Source organism: Oryza glaberrima, chromosome 10 (assembly GCF_000147395.1).
Source record: "Oryza glaberrima chromosome 10, OglaRS2, whole genome shotgun sequence".
NCBI lineage: Eukaryota > Viridiplantae > Streptophyta > Magnoliopsida > Poales > Poaceae > Oryza > Oryza glaberrima.
The window spans coordinates 3167249-3186373 of record NC_068335.1 but is presented as its reverse complement, the minus strand read 5'-3'; the positions used below and the strand labels follow the sequence as shown (position 1 = coordinate 3186373).

At 43.6% G+C, this 19125-nt stretch overlaps 1 protein-coding gene across 1 annotated transcript; it reads left to right on the top strand.

Moving 5' to 3' along the window:
- The first annotated feature begins 9862 nt into the window (after positions 1-9862).
- On the top strand, positions 9863-15662 carry LOC127752657 (uncharacterized). Its single transcript, XM_052278063.1, has 4 exons — positions 9863-10091; positions 10194-10714; positions 14538-14715; positions 14827-15662. Exons 1-4 carry the CDS (start codon positions 9923-9925, stop codon positions 15333-15335), a joined length of 1377 nt encoding a protein of 458 aa, XP_052134023.1. The 5' UTR covers positions 9863-9922; the 3' UTR covers positions 15336-15662.
- Positions 15663-19125: the final 3463 nt, after the last annotated feature.

Here is a 19125-nt window from a genome sequence, read left to right as displayed (position 1 = left end):
CGTGACCATAGATTACATATTGTAACCGTGGAATTTCAAAAGCCTAACGACTTATCTGGGCCTCCATCCAATGTACATTAGGCTTCTATATATTGTTCCCGTGTCATCGTATCGATCTCGGCTGCCGCATTCGACTCTGCCGGCGATCAGATCAGTATGTTATACGTCGATCTCCCTGACCCTGCACCCAAAGAACTCTGTCAACCAGACCCTGCTCAATTCTCCTGTTTTGGTATTACTTTATCCATCAAGATTTGATTCAAGTTGATCTGCAGCTACTACAACTCCGTTTTAAAGCAAGATTTGATTTTTTTTTTACAGGTTCCTCATCTAAAACTATGTATAAATTAATCTAGCTTTCGTGATCTTGATAGCATAATTCTGAGGGAGTTTGTAAGGTATATTCGTTTGCTATTAAGTTTATTTCTCCCATGTTCTGTATAAGCAACCAATAGGCTTTACCATGTATCTTTCATGTTTTTCCTATTGTCTTTACAGATCTTTACAGTATCAATATCCACTTATTTCTGAAATTCAAAATTAAAAATTAGCATGTGTAGATCTTTTGACCAAAACCACAGTTAGCAAGCTAACGAAGATAAAAAAAATTTATTGTTAAAATACTATGAATATTAGCCGTATGATGCACGGTTTGACGATTAGATCTATACAAATCAGACATTTTATATTTTCAAAAGCTCCCGCATTAACTAGAAATATATGACCGTTTATGACCGTTTATGCCCCTCTACTCTAAAGGTCTTCGTAAGGGCAACAACAATGTATATGGCAAAAGTAGTCTATATAGATGGGACCCACTTATATGAACTTTAACTATTGAAACATACACAATGTATATGGATAGCAAATAGTATTAGGATGAGAGAAGAGGTAGAGACAAATAATATATTTTACTCTATAGGCAGTCCATATGCTTATGGGTAGCTTTTGTTTTTTTTTTTTTGCTATGGACTAGTTCCACATTGTTGCTAGGTAGCTGAAACAAATATTGTATTGCTTATGGACCACTTTTAGACTACATTGTGGATGCCCTAAGCTATTATCAGCAGCGGTGGGATTGCGAGCAGATCGAGGAACTTATGTCTCTATCTCCTACAATTATCTCCGCTTAACACAAATATTATATCAGCACCTAAATGATAAAAAAAACATTATCTATCTCCTACTATTATCTTGATTAGCAAAAAAATTAGGGAATGGATTCCAAATTTTTTCATTGATTGATTGAGTGAGAAAAAAAAGGACAAAAGATAACTATCCAGAGGGGAAAAAAAGGTACATGGTGATGTGTGTGTATTTTATAATATATGGAAATATACATACTTCCTCCATTTCATATATATGTATAGATTCATTAACATCTATATGAATATGGATAATGCTAGAAAGTCTTACAGTATGAAACGGAGGGAATACCATTTTCTTATGAATTTAAAATATTTTTTTGTTATTTACAACATTCATAAAATATTCAAATAATGCTATTTTACGATTTAGAATAGTAATCTATTTATCTATTTCCTTTTTTTCTTATTGACTCAGCACTTTGAGAGAGCTTCCACACTAAAATAATACCGACTATTGATTATATGTATCATGTTAAATAAAACATGCAATTGGAATATCACCATTTTATTTATATTCTAAAATTCTGAATTATGAATATTTTAGATTCTCATTTTAAGATTGTTAATTGCCCAAATTATATATGAACTGAGAAAATGACCAGGATATTCAACATAGTATTAAAAACTCTCATATTTGTTATATACATATATATGAATAAATAATCTGTTAACGTTAACATTCAAGTTTTATAGGATAACAAATTAATATCAAATATGACCCGTGCAACGCACGGGTTAACGACTAGTTTTTATAATAGTAGAGAAGTGTGTCAGGCCACGCCGTACCCCTCCCACTTGCTGTACCATCGGCCCAGGCACGACCCAATACGACTCGGGCCGTGCCGGACCAGCCTGAATGCATGAAGGCCCACCGTTGCGTTCCTCATCTCTTTGGGCCGTTGGCTGGATTAAGTCTATTTTGCATCCCGCAGCTATTTGTGCCATATATACCTTATATAGCCGGAATAAATTTATTTTGGGCTCGCTTATCTATTTAACTCCTCGATTGTTGGACCGGACCATGCTAAACCGGTCCATCATGCCGAGGAAGAGGCCCACGCAATGGCCCAACACTACCAGTCGGACCGTGCCATGCTTAGACTGGGCCAAAACCCCATACTATGGGCCGAGCCATTGGACCCTGGGCCTTTCGGCCAACTATAAGTGCTACTGCTACGTCGTGCCCTGCCCGCGTGCTGAAACATGGATGGGCCATGCATGTAGGTCTCCTAGGCCTGCGGGCAAGATGCACCAGCATCTTGTGCGCTACATGCATGCTTGCAATCCATTACATGAGCCAACCTGAACCCAAATGCACTGTACATGCATACGCTGATATATATGCATGGATAATTGGATATGCACTTGTCTACATATATTAGCCTATTGCAAATAAAAACTTAAAATAACTTACTACTGGCTTTTTATATCTTTGGGTATATATTCCACGTGTGATCAATCGTTTATAACACGGAATTGGAACGAGATATACTCTCTCCGTACTCGTAAAGGAAGTCGTTTTGGACAATATTTAAGTCAAACCTTGGAATATAAATCATGAATAACTTTTAAATTGTTGAGTTTGAAAATGTAAAAATTATATGAATAGATTTGTCTTGAAAAATACTTTCATAAAAGTATACATATATCACTTTTCAATAAATATTTTTATAGAAATAAAAAGTTAAAGTTATGTTTTGGAGACCGTGTCACTGTCCAAAACGACTTCCTTTACGAGTACTGAGTAGTATATATCTATAAAACTGTTACTCCCTCCATTCCATTTTTAAGTTATGTAGACTTTGAACAAACCTAAAATGATAAAACAACAAAAAGGTTAAAAATGCATAGAGTACATTAAAAAGGTTTTAAGTCCATTTAACCCCCGCCAAGACTGTATTAGTCTAAAATATACCCCTTAACATTAATATCGGGTATTACAGACTCCTCAACTTTTGAAACCGTTTAATTTATTCCCTTGTCCAAAACTAAACAGTAAATTTCAGAAAACTCCATATTGTATGATTAAAGTTGTGGAAACCATAGGTATTAATTATGATGTGTGGCACACCACAAGATTTATGCTCTCCATGTTTCATAAAACCCCACCTTTATTTAAATCTTAATAAATTTCAGCATATCTAAATAAAATTTTGGAAGTATAGTAAAGCTTCTATCAATCTTAGTCAATAACTTAATAATTAAATTTTCATTTACACTCTACGTTTTTTAATTTAAAGTAAATTCATGCTCAAAATGCATAAGGGTGGGGTTTTGTGAAACTTTGAAAACAACACTACTTGAGGTTAGATGTCGCGTGTCATAATACATATGGTTTCTACAACTTTGACCATACAACACGAAGTTTTCTAAAAGAGTAAATTGCATCCATGGTGTATCAACTTGGCAGGTGGGTGCAATTTAGTGTAATAACTTGAGAAATGAGCGTTCTAGTGCAATAATTTGGTAGGTAGGTGCAATTTAGTATAAGAACTTTATAAGTGATCGTATAAATGCAACAACTTGCAAGGTAGGTATGATTTTGATATAGTAAATTAAAAAGTTATGCTACAACTTGATTATTTAGAGCATTTTTTATATAAATTCAATTTTTAAGTACGAATTTTGACAATATACTAGCGCATATTTCGCAGATTTGTATAAGTATATTTATATTTTTATCATAATAACTAATAACTGAAAGCCAATTAAACTATATGTAGAAATTATTATATTTCGGTTGATATTTGATAAGATAAAGAAAACAAAAAAAAATCTTAAAGGTAATTAGATGTAAATTGTACTACTATGTGCTCATAAGGCAATATCCGTATGATTACTATGTAATGGCATATTGACATCGTGAAAAAAAAACTCACCTTGTATATGCCTAGCCAAGTTGATGCACAAAAATACTAAATTGTTAAGTTCTTGTACTAGAACGCACCCACTTGTCAAGTTGTTCCGCTTGGACGTTCAATTTTCAAGTTCTTACATTATATCGCACCCACCTGTCAAGTTGTTGTACTGTGGTGCAATTTACTCTTTCTAAAATTTACTCAAAAGCGAATGGTTTTGGTCTTTGTGATTTTGGGACTTCACTCCGATAACATATGGAGTTAAATATAAGTATTAACAACTAATTCAAAATAAGAGCTTTAACTAATTAAGAAGGGGCAATTGCAAAGAAAGATGGTATCAATTCACTTATACTCTTAACACGGGGAACGAGCCATGCTAGCTAGGAATGATGGGAGGCAGCGTGCATGTAACGTCCCGATTTTTGTTCGGGATTAAAAATCGTTTAATAATGCATTTTCTAGAAATTAAATAAAATTTAAAAGCAATTTAATTAAGTGAAATAATGAGGGAATTAAAAATTTCCTTTAAAAATCATCGGCCGGGAATATTTTATAATATTCTTTGTGCCCTAAATATTCTCTGAAAATTTCCCGTGAATTTTCGGAGCTCAAGAAATAATTATAATATACAAAGTTCATTCAATCAATTTAAATAAAAAAACAAATTAAAATTCTATCCTCTCCTTTTGGGCCGTTTTCGACCCAATCCTCCCCTTCTTCCGCCCGCCCCCCCCCCCCCCCCCCCCCCCCGCGCCGCGCATCCGGCCAGCCGGCCTCCTTTTCCTCCTCGGCCTACTCGGCCCTCTCTCTCAAAGTCTACATCCACCCCCCAACCGGTCTACTCTCTTCCTTTGGCTGACAGGTGGGACCCGCGGCCCCACCTGTCATCTCCTTCCTCCAGCCACTTCACCGGCAACCGCCATTGCCGCCCGCGCCGCCCACGTTGCCGCCTCTCCCGCGCGGCCCCCTTTCCCGCGAGTGCGTGGGCGCAGTCTCCACCCACGTCCGCGCCGTTCTTCCCCACTCCCCGCGAAAATCGCCGCCACCCCGAGCCCACTCACCCACATCGCCGGCACCCCTTTCCCCCTTCAAATCCGCCGCAAACCGGCCTCCCCGTCGACTCCCGAGGTTATAAAAAGCATCCCTAGCCTCCCCTCTACCATTTCCCCATTTTTCCCGAGCTCCTCGCGCCCCGTACCGCTCTCCCCACGCGCGCCCCAGCTCCGCCGCTCGCCGACGATCTTCAGCCGCCCACCGCCGTCGCACTAGCCACCGCCGCGCCGTGCCGCTAGCGCCGTCGGCTTCGCCGCTCCACGGCGCACCCCGGCATCCACTCCGCCTCCCCAAAACACTATCCTAACACCAATTCCACCATGCAACCCGAGCGACCACCGCCTTTACCACCTCCAGCCACCGCCCGGCGCCGCTCCTACCCACCTCAAGTCGCGTCGTCGCTGCCGCTCGCTTCGCAGCGCCGAGGAGCACCTCGGCCGCCGCTTTTCACGGCCGGAATCCCGCCGGAACACGGTTCCCCTCGCGCCGGTGAGCATCCACCGCTCTTTCTCACCTCCGACCGGCGATTCACGCCGCTGGGAGCCCCTCTCCCCTTCCTAACCTCTCCTTCGTCCTCCCCAGGTCCTTCCGACTGCCGTCCGCTGGTTCCCGCTCGCGGAACGCTGCCGTTCCGCCTTCGTCCAGAGGATTGTCGCTGCCGAGCTCCCTGCCTTCCGCCCCCTCTCATCGCCGCGTCCTCGGTGAGCTCCTCCTCTCCCTCCTCTCCCGCACGCACCGCCGCACCGGTGGCTGCCGCCGGCGACCATCGGGCCGCGCACCGCCGCCGTTCGGTCGGCTGGCCGGCTGCCGCCGCCAGCCCGCTAGCCTGTGGCCGCCCGGTCCCCTGCTGCGCCCGCCTGTCCGTGGTCGCCCGATCGGTCGCTCTGGTCGATTCGGGCCATCCATGTGGCGCCTCTCGTGCCGGCCCGCGTTGGTGCCCTCGTGGCGCCACGTCGGCGCCACCTCCGCTCGCCCGTCCGTCGTGGCCGCCATGTGTCTGCCACGTGGTGCGCCCGCAGGCCGGTGTGCGCATGGACTTGGTCCACGGTGCACCCGCCTCCCGTGAGTCACCGACGGGTGGGGCCCACTTGTCGGCGCCACCCCTTCCTCTCGGTTGACGCCATAAATGATTTAATTGCGCAATAAATTCGTTAATAATTATAGAAATTCATTTAAATGGCTCAAAACTTCTAAAATTCATATCTAATTCATTCGAACTCTGAATTGGGCCGTTCAACTTGCAAAATTTATCTAAAATTGAGCTCTACATGTTTGTTTACTTTTTATGTACTGTTCTCTAGGTGTTTATTAGAGTTTTTCCATGTTTTGCGTGCCAGCGTGTAGAATCCGTCGTTTCGGAAGTCCGCGGTCGTGAGGAAAAGAGTTCAGAAGATAAAAGTGAAGAAGCAAGGCAAGTCACACATTCCCCTTGAGCATTTTGATCCTAATTTACAAATGTTTTACCGTTTGCAAATAAAATTGCATGTCTTGCTAAATACATGGGATCAGAGTTTACCTATCTGCTCGCTTGTGCCATGTTTACTTGATATCTGTCCTTTGTCAACCTTGGGTGATAAATCGAATAGCTTGTGTTACTTATGTGACCTAGCTAGAACTTTATGCTTAGACATGCTTAATTACCGCTAGCTCAGTTGATTGGATAATTACAGTTTTAGACATCTAGTATCTTGACGAGCTGGGTGCTCGAGACATCTGGCCATGGTTCATGGTCATAATTATCCAACTAAAATGCGACCGAATGGTGGACTGTGGGTGCATGGTTTTGCTGGTTGCACCCATGGCAATTAAGGACCGGTTCACGGAAAACCCTGGAAGACTTACAGTGCTTACCACAAGCGGGAGTTGGTAACTGCTTGATCTGAAGTATAGCTCTACCCTTTCCTAGGCACCGGTGGCGAGGGTGGGCGTGATGGAGTTGGGTCAGCCGGGGTGTCCGGTTGTCCAACTGCCGGATTCACCGCGGCGCATGAGGGGACTGCCCACCTCTAGGGTAGCGGTGGGGGTGAAACCTTAGCGTGGTGTGGATGGTTAGGGGAGGGTTATGCGGAGGGTCTTGTCACAATCACTCGACATGGTGACGTGTCTGCGCAAGCGCGGTGACATGCCGGTGGATTGTGTCTTGTGGGCACAGTTGTGCACCTCTGGCCAGAGTAAAACTATTCGAATAGCCGTGCCCGCAGTTATGGGCGATCGACCAGATTCACCGTGATTAGTCTCACACTTAATAAATCGACCCAATGCACTGTAGTTCAGGTGGGTTGGTTGGGCCTGTTCAACGTGGTGTAGCGTTGATCAGTGGAGATTTAATGTTACCTTAATTAATCAACTGTTTTACTGTTTGCTCAATAAAATATTTTACAACTGCCTTTATGCAAATAGCCTCAAACCGTCCTTGTATTCCCCTTGCACGTCTGCATCATTGGTGTGGCTTGCTGAGTATGGTGGTTGTGCTCAGCCTTACTATTATTCCCCTTTTTCAGAAGTGTAGTGCTTCTGAGCTGAAGATGAAGTTAGAGGACCAAGGCTCAGACCCTAGTTGAGTTTTGCCTGTGGAGTGGAGCTGAAGCCCCCCGCTAGGATCGCATTTTCCGCTGCTGCTGCTTTCTTTTCGGTGTGAGGACTAAGAGCCTCTTCTGTAAGTATTTTACGCTTTATTTATGTTTGGAACTGTTTATTACTTGTCGTTTTGTGTACCCTGGCTGGTCCTAGACAGGAATTTAATACACAAAATAGTCTGGAAATTTGGGCTAAATTTATAGGCGTGACAGTGCTGGGAAGGTAGTGAATTAGTAGCAACATTTTATTCATATGTTAAAAAAACACAAAGTATTTTTCTGGTTATTGATGAGAGATAGATTGAAAAATAGGAATATGTTAGGAAGGATGAATTTTGAAGATACTCTCCAACATCTATTTTTGACCAACCTTCTGCTCAAGAATACTAATTTATACTCCCTCCGTTTTATACTATAAGTCATTTTAACTTTTTTCTAATCATTTTTTTATGTTTGTCTAAGTTTATAGAAAAAAAATTAGCAACATCTACTATATCGAATTAGTTTTACTAAATGTAACATTAAATATATTTTGATAATGTGTTTGTTTGGTGTTTAAAATGTTAGTCTTTTTTTATAAATTTGATCAAACCAAAAAAGTTTGACCAGAAGAAAAAAAATAAAATGACTTATAATATGAAACGGAGAGTGTAATTAATAACTTCTCTAGCTACCATATCGGTTTTCTAGATTTATGAAGTTTTTGCATCTTGGGATGGATGCCACATGGTATATTTTGCAACAGTGCTCCTTGATTGAGTGGGTGATGGGTGAAACTAGCAGCACATGGTTCAACGGTCATTTGTTCAGTACACTTGACGTGCATGCTGACATCGTGTCCGGTGTGGTTAATTGCCGCTGGCCGGTTGTAGCGTGCATGCAAGTTGAAGTCATATTTTTACTGATCTCTCCGAAGATACATATGTTTCCCTTTTACATGGAGATTATCATCACAATGGCTTGGAGTATTTGAATCACAAGAAATCATATGATTTTCAGAAATATAAGTCCTATTCAAGTCTGTAAATCCAGATAAAAATCAAATTTTGTCTTGGTTATCTAGAGAACAAAATACAGTTACCACGGATAGATTATAGAATGTCTAGACAGCATGCATTGAGACCTATACAGTTTCTTTTTTAATTATATATATTTAATATATACACTGTAGGAGCCCTCTAAATAGCGAGAGTGCTTTATCCATTGAATATGATATATTAGTTAAAAATACTAATACGTTAGTTAAAAAAAAGTACTTATACACCGGGCTCGAAGGAGAACGAGGCCGCGGCGACCAGCGGGCTTGAGTTGTTGTTGTGATAAGGAGGTGACAGAGGAAGATAAGGAAGAGATGGGTGGCTTGAACATGGACTACCTATTTTTGGGGCTAGATCTAACGCTAGGACTGGAGCATTCTCGTCTTTATCTCAGCCCGTGGCGTTGTGTGTTGCAGAGACGCAAGGTGGGTAAAGAGGTAAAGAAAAAGGCCTAGTTGACATCTACTCATGTCGGGTCATGCATACAGGTTGGCATCTAGAATATGCACTGGACTGCCGTGGTGGATTCAGCCTAAGGAAGCAAAGAGATTTTCTTTCTCCATTACATAGACAAGATGCACGTGTAGTCGGTAACACCACACTCACATACTCACGTACACTACGTTAGTAAAATAGGCGAAGACACAATAACATTTTACTTAAACTTATGCTGACTTCGATTTCTGCAAATACTAGTAGGCATGCATGTATGTGCTGATAAATTTAAACAGGTAATCATCCAAGATCCAAATTAACCAAGACAGTAATATAATAAAGCACAATAGTATCAATAATGCAATTTGGTTGGAGCTGTCCTATAGTATAGAACTATCCTCCTTTTTAATAAAACGGACTAGTAGCACTGCGTACTGTAGGAGTACTACTCGATTAAAGCATAACTTTTGCTTGTTTAACACCACCAATTGGAAGCAAGAGCATCAAGGGTGAACACTGCATGCAGTGTGCACGTTCACAGTGCACTACTCTTAATCGATCGGTACTGCCTGATCAAATCAAACTTACGGCATTAATTTTGAACCTGCAAATTCGGCGCAAATTTCTAATCATGATATAATATAATTAATTAGCTGACCTCAGCTCGATCACTCCAGCTACTAGCCTTTATCGATCTACATGATGCCATGCACGCTGACGCCTATAAAAACCATACATGGCCTCTCCTTCTTCTTCACTCATCCACACATAGTGTAAGGAGGGGCAATAGAGTTTGCTAGGATTGATTCAGAATGGCATCTGTAGCACGAGCACTACTACTCTTCGCCGCCGTCGTCTGCGCCGCAGTGATAGCGGTTGCTGCCGCTGCGGACGGCGAGGCGGCGGTGGCGATCGTCGTCGGCCAGGCCAAGTGCGGCGAGTGCACCAGGAAGAACATGAAAGCGCAGGATGCTTTCAAGGGTATATATATCATGATGATGATGATATGTTCATCGCTAATTAATTGCGTGCTGATCTATCGATCGATCTATCACTGTTGATTTATTGTTTGGTGATGTTTAGGTCTCCAGGTGGCGATCAAGTGCAGGAATGGCGACGGCGAGTACGAGAGCAAGGCCGTCGGCGACCTCGACGGCGACGGCACCTTCAGCGTGCCCCTCGCCGCCGACGACCTCCACGGCGCCGCCGACTGCTTCGCGCAGCTGCACAGCGCGACGAGCAGCACGCCGTGCCCCGGGCAGGAGCCGTCCAAGATCGTGCCGCTAACGGACAACGGCGGCGATAAGGCTAACACCTTCGTCGCCGTCGCCGGCAAGAGGATGCACTCCTCCACGTCGCCGGCGGAGTGCACGTCGGCGTTCCTGTACGACTACTTCCACAAGCACCCATTCTTCGACTATTTCCACAAGAAACCCCAAGGCCCCGAACCCAAGCCGGACCCCAAGCCGACGCCATTATTGCCGGCGAACGGTGGTGGTGGCGGTGCGGGAAAGGGTGGTGGCGGTGCGGGAAAGGGTGGTGGCGGCGCCGAGGGGAACAGTGGCGGAGCTGCGCCGCCTCCCAGCTCTCCGCCGGTCTACCACTGAATCGATCATCCATTCCATCAATCCACACTTGGTTGCGTGATTAATTAATTTCCAGCTCAGCTTGTTCGTGAAGAATAAATATAAGTTGTGAGATGTGAGAGGAGTGTGACTGTGTGAGATCGATCGATCGATGTATGTGTTGGAGACTTGGAGTCAGTGCATAAGCATTGGCTTTCAGGTGAAAAATAATTTCAGAGTGCTCATGTGTGTCGTGTCTGTATTTATTCGCACATGTAATGCGGTATGTGTTCTATATAATGTAATTTATATATTTATAAGATTTTTTATGTTGACGACTTGACAATTGACTTTTGACGATTGACTTTATAAGAATATAGAGGGTTTGGATAAATAAATTGATTTTGACGATTGACTGCTTGTTGTTTCAATCGTCCTTGGCCCCCTTATATTTATAGGAGGGGTGGACTTGCTTCCTGGGGTTTTTCCATATTCAATTAGGCATAGAAATCAACTAGGACTCAAAAATTTTGGTCTAAAACAAGAAAACACGAGAAATACCAAAATTGGACTCAGGCTCTGTGATTAAGGTCTAACCGCCTGGATGCCTATGGTCTGATCATAGTGCATTGTCTGGTCTGACCGGCCACATAATGACGGTCAGACCAGCCTTCGTGGGAAAGCTATGTTATTTTTTGAATTTGGCTCAAACTTGCTATAACTCGACCTTACTACCAAATTTGGTTATCAACACATTCCCCCCCCCCCAGTCTTTTTGGCAAACTTGTGATCCGAAAAACACTACGATGAGATCATCTAAGGGCGATATCCACCAATACCGACCATGAATGCCTCTAAGGCTTAAATGTTTAATGGTGATGTAAGAAAGCTACGAGAGGCCCCCTCTCGTTCAGATTGTATTTTGTTTTTCTTTGGCCTCCACTCTTGCCTCACCACTTTCTTGTGTGGATTCTTTCGTGACTGATTCTTTTCTCTCAACCGGCTATGAGATGAGTGTGGTTGATTATTTAAAATCGGTCTTTGTGGCAACCAGCAATGCCCACAATGGATAATAATATGGTATATAAATAGGCATCATCCACATACCATTCAAACTCCATGATGCATACCAAGCGTAATACCACGAAGAAGGAGAAGTAAGTTGTTGGTGGTCCATACTCGCTTGGTAGATGAACTTGATATCCTTGGTCGCTTGCCATATTTTGGTATCTCCAGATTGTCATCTTGCCCCCCAAGTATTGAAGTCTTCAATGTGGTCTTCTCCTTGCCATCGGGAATCTCCTTCTCTTGCAATTCAACGGTGTGTATAGGAAAAGGTAGCTCATCCACCTGCATCTTTGTAAAAGTCAATCGGCATTCGTCATTTGCCGATTGAATTTGTCTATGGAATACATTGCAATCATTTGTGGCATAAGAATAGGAGTTGTGCCACTTAAAATATGCTCGCCACTTTATTCTTGAAGTGAAGGTATGACGTGGTTTTGTTACAATTTAATTTTCTTCTTTTCAACTCCCTCCATCCCAAAATATAAAAACCTAAGACTAGATGGGACGTTTCCTAGTACAACGTATTTGGACAGACTTCGTATCAAGATACATTGTACTAAGAAATATCCATCTAGTCCTATGTTCTTATACTTTGGGATAGAGATAGTGATAAGTAGTCAAAAATCCTATTGCATTTGGCCACATCAAACGTGAGCTTTATTTCCTCTTGTCGATTCTTATGACTAACCAGCTTAAGAGCAGAGCAAACGAATGGTTTAGAGTTGGAGTTCCAAGCCCATTCGTCTGTGTATACATCAACTGTTTCATCGTTCAAAGATTCTTGTTGATCAACTACATTAACATGGGGACAATCGAACTTTAACTTTTTGTGAGATTTTGGCCTCTCTAACTCGGCTTTCTTGAGCCAAAGCCTTTTGAAGTAACTGGCTTACATCTAAGAAAGTATGACCATCTAGCTTTTCTTTTAAATATTCAAGTAAACCAGAAAAAGCCAAATCTACTAAGTCCTTATCAGAAAGTGTTAAACTATAACATCGGTTTCTTGTATATCTAAATCTTCTAATGTATTCAAAAGCAGGCTCATTATACTTTTGTTTAACCAAATGTTAAGTATGACAAATTTAATTCGGTCTCACCACTAAAGAAGTAATCATGAAATTTTTATTCTAACTGAGACCAATCATGAATAGAGTGGTGCAAGTGAAATAAACCAAGTAAATGCATCACCAAATAAAGACAATGCGAAAAGGCTAAGTTTCAAAATACTACTAGCACTAGCTTCTTCGCATTGTATAATAAATTGGTCGATATCCTCTAAAGTAGATTGGCCATCTTCTCCCTTGATGATATGGAATATTATCATAGTGGTCAGGATAGAGTTTTTGATATATACGCTTTTTAACCCTAAGTATCTATGCCGAAAGCGTTTTTGAAAGACTTGGCAATCTCATCGCTAAGACTCTTGGGTTATGCTCGTGTGCCATTGACTACAGGATCCGGCAAGACTCTTACCTGCTCGTATCCCATATTAACTCCTCGAATTCAACTTAACAAGAAATTGATTGTCCGCATAAATATATAGCCCCTAGGAGAGAAGAGCATCGAATCATAAGCCATAGCCACAAGTCACATCGAATATCAATCAAGAGGAAGTCAATAGCTAGCCAACGATTCTAAGTCATCGGATTTATTCTTGGTAAATGCTAGTTGGTAGGCAATATTAGCTAGCTCGCTCCCCTATTGTAATCAGTTTGATACATCCTAGAGATGTTCATATAAATTGGATTATGGCTAGTACCCACACCGGGGCCTGAATCAATATAAAAATCCTTGTCTCTCGTCTACTTTACCAAAATCTCGCGTATACTTTGATACCAACGTCTTCTATACTTTAAAACAAACACTGTTATCGGATATATACTGTCGACAAGTATATTCTCTACCATTATACGGACAAGATGCATGTAGTCACCACTAAATACAGACACCACACTTATACACTTACGACTGCGTTCCAAACATACGTTTATAGCGCAGATATGTTGATCGAACTATCACAAAACTACAGATTAATTTAGCATCAAATTTATCAGAAACCTAAAGAATTAAGGTCAAGTATGACATAACTATATATTTAATATTGGAGTTATCACGAAACTACAAAATTTGGAGGTCAAATCCTTAGCACTACCATTATGTTTGAGCTATGAACGTTGCATTTTTGTGATTAAATTGGCACTAAACCTGTAGTTTTGTGATAAACTTAACATTAAATTTGTAGTTTTATGATATAACACCTTAAATCAATAGTTTTGCAATAGTTTGAATAAAGTATATGTAGTTTTGTGAAATTTACTCATTTACTTAAAAATAGTATCAATCATGCAATTTGGTTGGAGCTGTCCTAAATTATCGAACTATTTTCTATTTTTATAAAACAGACTAGTAGTACTGTGCGCTAGCTGTAGGAGTACCAGTCGATTAAAGCTTAACTTTGCTTGTTAAACACCACCAATCGGTGGCAAGAGCATCAACAGTTAACACTGCATGCAGTGTGCACGTTCACAGTGCCTCCATGATTTGCTACTCTTAATCGATCGGTGTCTGATCAAATCAAATAAAATGCACGGCGTTAATGATTTTAAACCTGCAAAATCGGCGCAAATTGCTAATCATGTTGTACTGTAATATAATTAGCTGACCTCAGATCACTCCCAGCTAGTAGCCTTTATCGATCTATATAAACCACATGCATGGCCTGCTTTTTCTTCACTCATCCACGCACAGCTCTAGCCTCTTGCCACATAGTCCAAATAGCAATAGAGTTTGCTAGGATTTATCAGCAATGGCAGCTGTAGCACGAGCACTACTCTTCGCCGCCATCATCTGCGCTGCCCTCGTGATGGCTGTCACCGCCGCTGCGGACGGCGAGGCGGCGGTGATCGTCGTCGGCCAGGCCAAGTGCGGCGAGTGCACCAGGAAGAACATGAAGGCGCAGGACGCTTTCAAGGGTATATATATCATGCATGATGACGATAATATGTTCATCGCTAATTAATTGCGTGGTCAGCTCGATCGATCGATATATCACCGTCGTTGATTAATTTTTTGGTGATGTTCAGGTCTCCAGGTGGCGATCAAGTGCAAGAACAGCGACGGCGAGTACGAGAGCAAGGCCATCGGCGACCTCGACGGCGACGGCGCCTTCAGCGTGCCCCTCGCCGCCGACGACCTCCACGGCGCCGCCGACTGCTTCGCGCAGCTGCACAGCGCGGCGAGCAGCACGCCGTGCCCCGGGCAGGAGCCGTCCAAGATCGTGCCGCTGTCGTCAACAACGGACAACGGCGTCGATAAGGCTAACACCTTCGTGGCCGTCGCCGGCAAGAGGATGTACTCCTCCACGTCGCCGGCGGAGTGCACGTCGGCGTTCCTGTACGACTACTTCCACAAGCACCCCTTCTTCGACTATTTCCACAAGAAACCCCAAGGCCCCGAACCCAAGCCGGACCCCAAGCCGACGCCATTGCCGGCGAACGGTGGTGGTGGCGGTGCAGGAAACGGTGGTGGCGGCGCCGAGGGGAACAGTGGCGGAGCTGCGCCGTCTCCCAGCTCTCCGCCGGTCTACCACTGAAAAATTCATCCATTCCATCAACCCACACATGGTCTGTTTGATTGCATGCATGGTTAATTTTATCGTTCGGTTCTTGCGTGATTAATTAATTTCCAGGTCAGCTTGTTCGTGCAGAATTAATAAAAGTTGTGATGTGAGGAGTGTGAGTGTGTGAGAACGATCGATTTATGTGTTGGAGACTTCAGTGCACAAGCGTGTTGGTTTTCAGGAGAAATAATACGTGTTCCAGAGCGCTCTATATATGTGTGTCGTGTCTCTATTTATTTGCATATATATGTAATTCGGTAATGTAATTTATATATTTATAAGAAATGGAAAATTGTTCCTTTTGCCACAGAATATTCTCTCAAAATTTACTTACTTAGTTGGACACTCAAGAATTATACATGTAGTTAATTAAAAAATAGTTGGACGGAGATGTTGACCTCTTGCTGCTGCTGCTGCTGCTGCGTGGACGCGGACGTGGAGGACACGGGCGGTGGCGGCGGGCCCTGGAGGAGGTGGAGCAGCAGGCGGCCGCGGTGATGGAGAAGCAGGAGTCGGAGGCGGGCGAGGAGAGGCATGGTTGGTGCGGATTTGTGGTTGGTAGCCGAGACCGTGGGAGGCCTCCTTCGCCACTCGCCAGCCTCCCTCCCCGCCCAGTTCGCTGAACTCCCCAACTCGTCCCTCTCTACGCGCTCGTTTGCGGAGAGAGAGGAGAGATATAGGTAGTATAGATGGTCATATGGCCTAGGGCCCGCGACCCGGTCCAAGGCATACCAATTTGGCCCGGCTCAAACACGGCACAGTCCGATTGGGTGACAGCCACCCTGTGCTTGGGTCGCTCCCTCGGCATGGTGGGCCGACCCAGCCCTCACGGCACGATCGAAAAAAATAGTAGAAGGACGTAAAATAGACTCAATTAACCATATAAGGCAAGGCCGAAGACAAGAGGAATACAAAATAGACTTATTTTCCAGCCATATGGACACAGCCCACAGAGGTTTAGGAAGGAAAAATAGACTTATTATGTGAAGAAACACGATAGGCTGTCGTGCCTTCGGGCTAGCTCAACACGACCCGAGTCTTACTGGGCCTGGGTTGTGTGTGCAGCCCGTGGGCTGGCATGGCATGCCCCGGCGTATAAGTCGGGCCGTGTCGGCCTAACTGACTTCGGCCTAGGCCCGGCCGTGGCGGGCGGCCCATTTGGCCATCTATAATAGGTAGCGAGGGTGAGGTGGAGAAAGTGGGACCCACATGTAGGTCCCACTATTTTCTATTTTCTTGTTTGACTAACATGTGGGTCCCACATATTTTGTTTTAATATTTTAGTTTTCAGTTTTGCTCTTTTTATTTTTATTTTGGATCACACTAACACGTAACTCGTAAACGTCAACATCAATGCCACGTGAGACAAAAACCTAGTTAAAGAAGCTACATAGGTGTCATGTTAGCTAACGTGAAAACTAGGGATAATACTGTCGAGGAATCTCGTTTGCATTGGTTTTATGTATATTGGGGGATACATTGTATCTGTTTTGTGGTTCAGAGACGAATTTCTGACTCGACGACAAGGTAAGGGACCAAAAGTGAACTTGTTCCTCAGCAGTTTAGCACACGCATCGACACAGCACAGGCACAGGCATGCATCATGCCATTTGCAGGCCCGTGCCGTGTTGGGTCGTCACTGACGGTTGGGCCCGAGAGTGGTGGGCCACACGTCAGCCACCACGCGGTTCCTTTGATTTTACGTCAGAGTATCTCATTCCTCCGTTTGGACAGCTATAAGTAAAAATGGAAATTTATATTTATTTATTTTCACTTTTAGCAGCAAAAGTTGGGGATTTTGGACTATTTGTCATCCTCTTGAATAACGTATTCCCAAATGCCATCTTCCCAAATAACTTTGATGTTTTGCCATCCGAGTCCACTGATTTGTCTCTATTTTACCACTTTTTACTACCAACTCAGCAAATTGAGTAGAAAATGACTTGACTGCCCCTCATATCTATCATTTTCCTTCTTGTTTCTTCTTCCTTCCATACACAACACAGGCATGTTCAGCTGACTGGCTTTCTCGTGGCATTCTATGCATTGCCAATTCCCTCATTCCAAGGCATTCGGCCTCGTCGCTCATTACCTCCGAGGAATGGAGCCGCCACAGCCATCAAAAGGACAATGACGCCGACGTCAGCGTAGGAAAGCAGCCTCGTCGATGTCCTGTTCATGTGCTACCTTGGGGTGATCATGCTCACCGGCTTCAATTAACGTCATGTTCAATTAATGCACCACCAACCATCTAGCTTGTCAAGTCGCTGGCTCGACTTGTGGTGGACGGGGATGAGCATCCGGTCAGCAAAAAATGGCCGCTGTGTTTCAAAATTTTCTCTGGCTGTCTGTCCATGCGCGCTGGTGCCACTCCACCGGCGAGAGTGATCATCGCCACAAGGCGTGTGGTGTCAGGCTCAAATTGTGTAATGTGTGTGCTGTTGAGCCTCTTGTAGGGGAGCAGCAGAATGATTAATGCCACCACTGTAGAAGACGCGCAAGACTACTCTGCCACATCATTGATGCCTGAGAGCAAGAAGGAAGAAGGAAAATGAGAGATGGGAGGGACAATAAGGTTATTTTCTACTCAATTTGCTGAGTTGATGGTGAAAAGTGGTAACATAAAAACAAATCAGTGGATCTGGATGGCAAACCATTAAAGTTATTTGGGAAGAATACGCCACTCAAGAGGATGGCAAATAGTCCAAAATCCCCAAAAGTTGTAGGGTAAATTAGACACATGCCATTACTAATTTGAAGGTTTGGAAAAATGCCATTACTATTTGACAAATTGTAAAGATGCCATTACAAATCGCACGATACTGGAAACATGCCATGTTCTACGCGTGTGACTAAAATTTGTTCTTAATGACCAAAATGCCCCCATTTGACCGGCTATACCGACTGGAGTCGGGTTAGCAGGAGTAGCACACATTTTATCCCCTTTCTCGTTCTCTTAGACCTAACCCTAGCAGGAGCAGCGACGACGGCGGCGACGTCGTCTACGGCGGCCGCGGCGACGACAACGTCTACGGCAGCGGCGGTGGTGGCGACGGCGCGGGCTACGACGGCTGCGGCGGCGTCTTCGGCGGCGGCGACGACGGCGTCTACGGCAGCAGCGGCGACGACTCTTTCTTTCCATGGAGGGGTTGGAAACGTATTGCAAGGGATGGAGCCCAAATCAAGGTAAGGTAGTCGATTCCTTCGATTCGATGTGCTGTGAACTGGATGTGTAGGTTTTTTTTTCTGTGCATTCCATGTGTGGTTGACTTGATTTCATTCCAATGTCAGCACACTATTGTTCTCGATAGAGTTAAAGGTTCATGGTTTTACCACCATAGATTCGGATGGTAGACGGAGGTATACTAAGGGTTGTGTGCTGAAATGGGATGTTGAGTATGGTAGCTTCTCTTTGGATTTGTTGATGCTAAGCTTAAGCTCAGAGGTTAAATGGGGTGAGTAGCAGACTGCAACCGTGTGGTTTTTGACAAGGGCAGTAATGAGGACGTTAGAATTGTCCATGAATCTCAACTGGTTGACATGTTTGAAATGTACAAGTCAGAAATGCATGCTGAATTAATGGTCTTAGTTGTTGAGAGTGTACTCTGCGATGCTAGTGCTAATAACATAGAGCCAACATCAATGCCATTGTGTGTTCTTCCACTTACTCAGACAGGGCAGGGAGCATCTGCATCTAAAGTGGCAGTTTCAGGTGAACCTGCAACTCAAGAAGCGGATGAAACATTGCCTAATGTGTTTGACA

Excerpts from the sequence above, each read along its gene's own strand:
- LOC127752657 (XM_052278063.1), top strand. The coding sequence starts at position 9,923 with ATGGCATCTGTAGCACGAGCACTACTACTCTTCGCCGCCGTCGTCTGC. Across the intron at positions 10,092-10,193 it reads AGCGCAGGATGCTTTCAAGG|GTCTCCAGGTGGCGATCAAG; the intron begins GTATATATATCA and ends GGTGATGTTTAG. Across the intron at positions 14,716-14,826 it reads GGCGCAGGACGCTTTCAAGG|GTCTCCAGGTGGCGATCAAG; the intron begins GTATATATATCA and ends GGTGATGTTCAG.